The sequence below is a fragment of the Odontomachus brunneus genome, unplaced genomic scaffold, assembly GCF_010583005.1.
Source record: "Odontomachus brunneus isolate Ranch 3 - 2012 unplaced genomic scaffold, Obru_v1 Obru_scaffold_302, whole genome shotgun sequence".
Taxonomy (NCBI): domain Eukaryota; kingdom Metazoa; phylum Arthropoda; class Insecta; order Hymenoptera; family Formicidae; genus Odontomachus; species Odontomachus brunneus.
In genome coordinates this window covers 127959-136868 of record NW_022639752.1, presented here as the reverse complement: position 1 = coordinate 136868, position 8910 = coordinate 127959, and the positions used below count along the sequence as shown (strand labels likewise).

The window sequence follows — 8910 nt, the reverse complement described above, 5'->3', positions numbered from 1 at the left end:
ATATCATTATTAAAACGATTATCTATTTATTTCAAGAGAGAGCATATATAATTGATACAATAAAGTCCCGACAACAAGATCGTGCTGTTGATTCAAAAACATCGATTATCAAAACAAGAGTATGACGTTTTATTTGATTCTTATTGCATTTAAATTAATAACATTTATTACAATTACACCGATGCTGTTGATACAATAGCATTTGATTTTTCTATCGAATTGTACATTTCTATCGAGACTGATATATCATACAGTCATATATCGTACATGCACATACACGTACAAATAAATTTATGACAGTGTGTACAGAGGAAGAAGATTATGTGCGTGTTGAATGGAATATAAGTCCGTGCGCGATGGTCGATGTTCTCAATCGCGCAATTATGTGCTTAGCACAAACACTAACCGCCAGAAAATGGATGTAGAATGGACACGCACTAAATTAAAATGGATGTGAGGAACGTAGTTCCCAGTCAAAAATGGATGCAGATGGCACTCCCAACTGGGCCGAGAATCGGTGTCGGCCAAAGCATATGGCATGGCCGCTCTCAGGCTTCTCTCTGCTATGAAACATTCATAACAGCCAGAGCCATCTTTTGAAAACGGACCGAACTAATTTGTACTCCCAATACTTCAGTGTTCCAAGCTACTTTAAAGGACGGTATTTTAAATAATGTTTTAAAAAAATGTTGAACGTTTTTTTTATAATATTACATATATATTATATAAACATTTTTAATATATATATATATATTTTTTTTTTTATTCATATATTACATATCTCTTATTATATAAATATATTATATAAATATTACATATTCTTATGTAATATAATAAATACAAATTTGGTATGAAGTTATATAAATATCTTATTTTGTGTTTTTATATTTTCCTTACAAATCAGGTTATTTTTCTTGTTACTTTAAAAATTGTTGATTTTTATATTATAGCAAAGTTGTATAACTTTTTTTAATGTAATAATTTATTTGAAGAAAAAATGAAAAGGTCTGTTATTGACGATTAAAGAAATATCATAATAATTTTTCATGTATTTTAATGATAACTGCAATTTATGATCACGGACACACACACAAAATATCTTTTACATGGTAAAATGGAAATCACAAGTATGTGATAGTTTACGTAATAGCCGTTGTTTGGTCCTGGCGGCGTTGCAGATGTTAACAGACGTTTTGCTGCAGACATTAGATAACGACTAGCGGTCCATGGTTATATAGTCAAAGGTAATAACCTTCTAGCTCTTATGACTCCTGCACACGGGACGCGGTAATGCTTGCCGCGCGGCGGAAGTTCACGCGACAGCCAATCAATATGCTGCTTTCCGTAATAACCTTCTAGCTTTTACGAAAAAACAACATATTGATTGGGTGTCGCGCGGACTTCCGCCGCGCTGCAAGCATTACCGCGTCCTGTGTGCAGGAGCCATTACACAAAACCAGTTTATTGGTTGCATATTATCTTACAAGATATTTTAGATAATATATGACCAATAAACTGGTTTTGTGCACGTGTGTGTCAAGATGTGTTAAGCAATTGGAAAGCACCCAATATAAAGTATAAAGTATAAGTATATTCAGTTGCCGTTGTGAATCGTCGTAATCTAAAGGCCATTCTATAATTGCGTAAGCATATCGTAAATGATGTAAGTGATTATAACCAATCAGAATAAAGCAATTAGCAGTGAATAAAATACTCGGATTGATTGGCTTTTAAGGTGCCTTTACATGGGAGCATCGAGCGTCGAGCGTTAAAGCGGTAGCCAATCAACGTGCCACTTTCCACAAGAACTAGAAGTATACTTCTGGAATCTGATACGTTGATTGGCTAAAGCTTTAATGCTCGACGCTGGAACGCTCCCATGTATTGGCATCTTTACGTTCACGATTATGCTTACACAATTGTAGAATAGTCTTAATGAAAAATTGAAAACGTAAACGTTAGTGCTTCGCTGGCACATTCATGAAAAATATATAATTCGTGATTTCAGAACGGATTTTTATTTTTTAAGTAGTACAACTCACAAATAAATCAGCCCATTATTTTCGATTGCACAATAGTTCGGATAAACTTTCTGCAATGAGAAACAAAAATTTGATTCAATATTGAATTAATTTTTTGACACGAGACAAATTCGTACAAGACAGTCTTAATTGCACTAATGTGGTAACATTGCGCATGGACAGACGTATTCGACGGTGGCGGTCATTTAACAGTCATATGTTTTCCTCGTACTGCCAAATCCGTCAAGTTTGGTCAAGTTCGCTGGCACCGATAACACTTGATCAAAATCGACTTTGTTAAGCGACGTGCTTGTGTGTCCGACAATTTCAATCGCGGCTTCATTCCCTCTTGATTACGTATCGTCGTCATCCTTGCGCACCACGTAACCTATTTTGTCGCGCTGAGCAACCCATGCGATCGTCGTTTACACAACCTCGCGTCCGTCCACAGCTTTATCTTCTCTACAGATAAGTCCTGACGCTTCCACGTGGAACCCGTAATGCACGAGTATTGTACGACTTGACGCTGAAACCGCGACGAGGTCAGCTCACTTTATTGAATGCCTTGTATACATGATCCGCTGTGAGAGTAGCATTACCTTTTCCGGGAAAAATTCACTCTTTTTATTGGAAACTTCGTATCTGCTTCGCTACTTATTAGAAACATCACGTCAAGGTGGGCTCAAACCGTTGAGATCTGATTATAGCAGTAAGCTGCTGAACGGAGAAGCAGAGAGGTTAGAGCGACCATAGAAGCAGAAGCAGAATTTGTTTAAAAGTTGCGCTAAGCTATATGGGAAGAATGAACAGAAAAACCAACAGTGCGTCAGCTAGACTGAAACAGGATTATTTGCGCCTCAAAAAAGATCCAGTACCATATGTACTGGCAGAACCAGTACCTTCCAATATATTAGAATGGTGAGTTCTGATTGCACAAAAAGTAAGTTTGAGTAAATAGTTGATAATTTTGAGAATGAATTATACAGGCATACTGTTACTTTTAGGCACTATGTGGTGAAAGGACCAGAGAAAACTCCGTATGAGGGTGGTTTCTATCATGGCAAGTTGATATTCCCAGTGGAGTTTCCATTCCAACCACCTAGCATTTACATGACCACACCAAACGGCCGATTCAAAGTCAACACCAGATTGTGCCTGTCCATCTCTGACTTCCATCCTGATACATGGAATCCAGCATGGAGTGTGTCTACGATTCTCACTGGATTACTTAGTTTCATGGTAAATTCTTCTATGCATAGTTAAAAAGCATAATTATAAAGAAATTTAATTACACTGAATATATAGAATATTTTAAAAATTAAAATATCAGGGTGCTTCTTAAATATTGTTTAATGTTTTAGAAATTTATTTTTAACATTGTTTTATGAAGAAAAGTGCATATAAATATATAGTCTCAAAGGCCCTGTTTCAAAAATACAAAGTATTAAAAATTCTGATTGTTTTTTTTCAATGGCTCCTAATTGAATAGAAGAAGTTTTTTTGTCAAATTCAGGCCAGTAAATAAATAGGCTATTATATTTTATCTATAATCGTCATTTTGTAAGCAGTTAATGGCATAGAAATAAGATTTAGACAATATATTACTGTACAAAAATTGTATGCCAATTGACAGAATTAAAATTATTAATATTTTATTAATCATATACAAAAAAGTACTCTTGGTAGATTTCAACAAAACTTACTTTAGGAGATATTCATGTTTCAATGTTTTAATGTCTGATTTTATAAATACAGGATGTACAATTTATTCTAAATTTAATTTTTTATCTCCAATTAGGTACTTGATGGGATATAGCACTGGTAAAATAATTTTTGTCTACTTTTTGTTTAAGAACTATTAACAAACGATAATTTCATAAAATTTTACACTTTTACATTTTATACTTTGTATCTCTGAAATGAGGCCTAAGTGATACCATTACTTCTGCTTATTTGAACTCTTCTTCATATAATGACCTCAAGATTAACTTCTTAAATGTTGAACAGTACTGAAAAAATACTCTGTTTATTAAAAGTATTCCTGAAAATGTAAAAGTGTAAATTTTATAATCACACTTTTGTAGATCGAGAAAAGTCCCACGCTTGGCAGCATTAGCTCAACAGACGATGAAAAGAGACAGCTAGCTGCGCAGAGCTTAGAGTATAACTTAAAGGATAAGATGTTCTGTGAGCTCTTCCCAGAAACAGTCGAAGTAAATACTACTTTTATCTAAAATACTATAACGCTATAATATTAGATGATATTAATGTTTTATTAATATCGCAGGCGATTGAAGTCGAGCTAGAACGACGGAAAGAGTTGGAGAAACAAGCGAGGCATCAGTCTACCGCGTCCGAGGTTTCTTCGCTGATACGAGACCAATTGCAGAGGGAGCAGAGCCCATTACATAGTGCTCTGGCTAATCTTGTTGTTATCATCGGCTTCGCGGCGTTCGCCTACACAGTGAAATACGTACTGAGGAGCATCGCTACGGAGTGAATTGAAACCGAGTCGTACACTAAGTCACGGCGATCGTAAAACGGAAACAAGTTGTGATGATTGTATGCATAAATCTTAGAACGATAATACGTAAAAGAAGGAAATGGGAGAAGGGGAATTCGGGAACTCTCATATTCGAACACTTGCCTGTTGATATGTTATTTTACAATGATTGTTTGATATACGTGCAATAGTAACATCCTTTTAAATTATCTTAATATCGACGATGCATATAAACAACTGTAATACTAAGCTTATATATATATATATATATATATATATATATATATATATATATATATATATATATAAAGAAGAATATCATACTAATTGAATACAGCATCGTTTGCGCATCGCCGAAATTGAGATAATTTAAGAGAAATTAGTTCGGTGCGCGTATTAAATGATTAGATGCGTGAACCAGGCCAATATCTGCCCGTCAAAGCTGTGACACCGTTTAGGTCTGCACAGTCTCGAACGTTCGCCAGTATAGACTCGTGGATATTTGATAGATTTTTATATTGATGTCGATTGTAAGATACAACCTGTACTATAAACGCGAGTTTTACTCGATAGCCATTATAGAAGGAAAGTATGAGTCATAATCTCCTTCTGGTTTTGTTGCTTTAATTGCGAATCGTCAAATTACATCGGTTTCTTGTTGACGTTAATTGACAGATTCAATTAGATTCTCGCCAATTTCCAGGGGCAAGAAATTTAGCTATAATGTTTCCTAAATTTCTTCAAGTGAAATCTCAAAATGAATAAAAATTCAGCCGCTTGAAATTGTAAGAATGAATGTTTTACTTCAGCTCAGGATGGATTCTGATTTCATATAAATAAAGGTCGATTTTTTCATATAAATAAAAGTCGATAGTGATTTAAATTTAAATTTAAGCTCTCTGTTAACAATATGTTTGATATGTTTGAACAAAGTTCAAATTGCTATTAAAAGACTGGTTTTAAGTCGATTAGAATTAATTTGTTTCTGACGGTTGAACAAATCAGACTACTCTTAAGTTTCAAGTAAAAATATTCACTTCTTTCGAGTGGACAATTCACTTTATATAAGTGGAAAATCATTCGAATTCGAGTGATTCAGCTGTTATTGTATCTTTTCGAGAGAAATTTCACTTCAAGAAATTCAGGGATTTCAAAGAATATTGTAAGATAAAACGACGTAGTCGTGGCTTCCTATCTCTTTCACATCCAAATTTGCACTTCCAAAGTAACTTGTAACTAGGATTTACGCTACATCATTCTTCCTTCAATCGGATTTTGTACAAATCCGAATTCGATCAAGTTAGCTATATATCCATTACTTAACTTCGATAACCGGTGGTTAATTAACGCTATATTTTAACACGTTAATTAACAAGGACATTAATTTATTTCAGTCCTTGATTTTTTGATCCTGGTTTTTTAAAATATCAAGAAACTTATCTGGTTTTATTTACATGGGAAAATCTTTCTCGGGTAGAAGTGCACAAGTTCGTCACACTGTACGACGTGCCAATAAGATTGCAAATCCAAACTGATAATGAAGGATAACTAAATCACATCATGTTTCGCAATTTGACTTATTCTGCTCGTTGAAAGTGAGTCCATTTTGTAAATATACTATAAGGACGCAGTCATATTATACATCGTATTATATATTTACTTCTTTCTATCTCAATCTTGTGATCGATATCCCCTTATTTGCTTCGATCAAAGTGACTCGTAAGATTGTTCCCTCGTGCACAGAAAATTAAAAATTTCTTTCTCTTGGAGACGTTCATCGTTTCCTTGATCGGATCAAAGAATATGTTTCAATATCAATCGCTTCGCTCTTCCATGACTAGCCGTTTTTGCAATGTCGAAAGAAAAGGAGTATCGTGTTATTTCTTATTACAAGCGAAAAACAGTTATTCAGTAAGAAAAGTAAAAATACTAATGCCTGATAATAACATTATAACTAATAACACTGATATCTAGCTGTGGACATTCTTAATATATTTTATTTTCAAATACAAATATTTAAATTTTCAATATAGAATATATGTGTATATATATATATATATATATATATATATATATATATATATATATATATATATATATTCTATATTGTGTGTTTAAAACCAAAACAATAAGAATGTTCAGAATTACATATCATGGTTATTAATATCCAGGCATTGATGCGACGTAATTTTTTTTTTTCATGGACGATTTATTTTCACTAAGTACAGATTTCTGTATCGTCTATTCGTCGGAAAGTGTGATAGAAAAATTACATGTATGCTTTGTATATACGTATATATACGTATATGTTCTTATTATGGCATATCGAAACATGCAATGATAAAAATATATATAATATAAATTCTTATCATTGCGTATTAAAACATACATTACTATACCGTAAGTCGTCAAAATCTTGTAAATACGACAGTTTAGTACTATTATCACTACTATTATTCTGTAAGCGTGTGGAGAAAAATATAGTACGTTTCAAAAGCGAAAAATATTTTGTGTTCACAGTCGTGCCAGTCTTATCGAAGACGATCCAAGATCCTCTGCTCCTTCCGTCGGCTTGGGTTTACACAGCTATCGATTTATATTGACGTTAGAAAGTATATGCGGAATATTCTACAAGTAATCATTACATTTTATGCGTTGATGAATGAGACATTTGTTACAAAAAGAATTTCAAGATCGACAGAAGCTCGCTTATGGCTTATCAGTTAGAGTCGAAATATAATGAAACAGCGAGTATTCTTATAACGCACGGTTTACCGTTCCCGTAAACTGTTAGAATCCCCGGCGCTGAATGCCTCGTTGTCCAAGTGCGCTCAGGAGGAAGGATACATCCTGTGAACCGAGCGTGTGTTCTTCCGTCGATGTCGTGTTTATTCCTTCTTACGTGCTGTGGATAAATCGGGGCCAAGTTTGCTCTCGCGTTCTTCTGTTAGTAGCCGTATTTATTAGCTCTTTCGGATTCTTCTCTGATGATTGCGTGTCATTGCGTAAATTGATTTTTACCTCGAATTCGACGCATCATTTACTATCATGAGTTCTGCGATATCTTACAGGTACTTCAAATATCAAGTAATTTTTGTCGCAATACACAATTTTTAAATTAATGCTTAAATTAAGGGTTAATGACATATATGTATATGTACAGTTGAAAGTGACATCATTCGAACATTTTTTCTAGTAAAGTTAGTAACTCATCCAGTTATCACATTTAAGAATCATTGCGCGGGAAAAAAGTTCATATATACAAAGTGTTCGGTAACGCACAAACGATCCGCGGTGTACAGGTAGATTAGATTAAACTAAACAAAAAATTCTATCATTAGCAAACGACATGTAAAATTAAGTTATTATTACATCTAACAAAGAGAGGCCATAAAGTGTGGATCATCGATTTTAATGGGCTTTGGCACAGACCTTCTTCATCGAAAATAAATATATATCTCGCCGTTTGTCTAGATACCTTCCCGTTTTCGAAAAAATCGAGGTCAAATATTATGACGTTGGATCCATTTCGCATCAGGAGGTATCTATAGATCTTCAAAACCAATTAATTTTCACTAATATATATTGTTATTTATTTCACAGCGAATAATATATTTTATATTATGAAAATATTAATCTTTAGGTTGCCGGGAAAGCCACTTTTGTGGCACTGCACAAATCTCAAAATTCTGCGTCATGTGTATATTACTTATATAAAACAATTTTTGAGAAAAAAAATCACTTTTTTAATGAAAAATGCCGGCAGTCTAAAAGTTAAAAAATATCAGTACGAGGAATCAAACACAGGTCCACGGAACATCAGTCCGACGCTTCAACGAAGTCACGAATATTCATGCTACACACACCACGTATATACCACATATAATCCTATATATCGTATATAATCCTTAATAATTCGAAAAATATAAATTTGCGATCTCCAAATACAGGGTGTCCCGCTACTATCGTATTATCTCTTAAGGGCGGATTCCTGAGGTAATTTGAATAAAAAAATCCTAATGCAAAAATGTCAAGGCTATAATACTTTTCAAATTATATACAATTAAAGTTAATCAATTATACTGGCTAAAATATGCGCGCTCAAGTACGGTACAACACGCAATGGTACAGGTGCATGCACATAAATGAGAATTTGCATAAGATATGAAATTAATTGTAAATCTCTGAAAGAAATTATAATTATAATTATAATTTATAATTTATAATATAATTTATTATATAATAATAATTTATATGATAATAATTTATATAATAATAATCTGTCTTTTTTATAATTTAAACATATCGCAAATAATAACAATTTTGTCAAAATGTTATGAATAAAATATCACACAATATATTTATGAGAATCAATAAGCTGTCACA

At 33.3% G+C, this 8910-nt stretch overlaps 1 protein-coding gene across 4 annotated transcripts; it reads left to right on the top strand.

The window, feature by feature from the left end:
- The first annotated feature begins 1987 nt into the window (after positions 1-1987).
- Positions 1988-7028, top strand: LOC116853297 (ubiquitin-conjugating enzyme E2 J2-like). 4 transcript variants are annotated; one of them, XM_032834313.1, is made up of 5 exons: positions 1988-2563; positions 2732-2939; positions 3026-3260; positions 4106-4234; positions 4309-7028. In XM_032834313.1, the coding sequence occupies exons 2-5, from the start codon at positions 2815-2817 to the stop codon at positions 4519-4521; spliced, it is 702 nt and encodes a 233-aa protein (XP_032690204.1). In that variant the 5' UTR covers positions 1988-2563; positions 2732-2814; the 3' UTR covers positions 4522-7028. The 4 variants fall into 4 exon arrangements, with proteins under 4 accessions (XP_032690204.1, XP_032690203.1, XP_032690201.1 ...); XM_032834312.1 differs by having other exon boundaries at positions 2729-2939; XM_032834310.1 differs by having other exon boundaries at positions 2683-2939.
- The last annotated feature ends 1882 nt before the right edge of the window (positions 7029-8910 follow it).

Coding starts and splice junctions, on each gene's coding strand:
- LOC116853297 (XM_032834313.1), top strand. CDS start 2,815: ATGGGAAGAATGAACAGAAAAACCAACAGTGCGTCAGCTAGACTGAAA. Junction 2,940..3,025: donor CCTTCCAATATATTAGAATG/GTGAGTTCTGAT, acceptor TGTTACTTTTAG/GCACTATGTGGTGAAAGGAC. Junction 4,235..4,308: donor TCTTCCCAGAAACAGTCGAA/GTAAATACTACT, acceptor TTAATATCGCAG/GCGATTGAAGTCGAGCTAGA.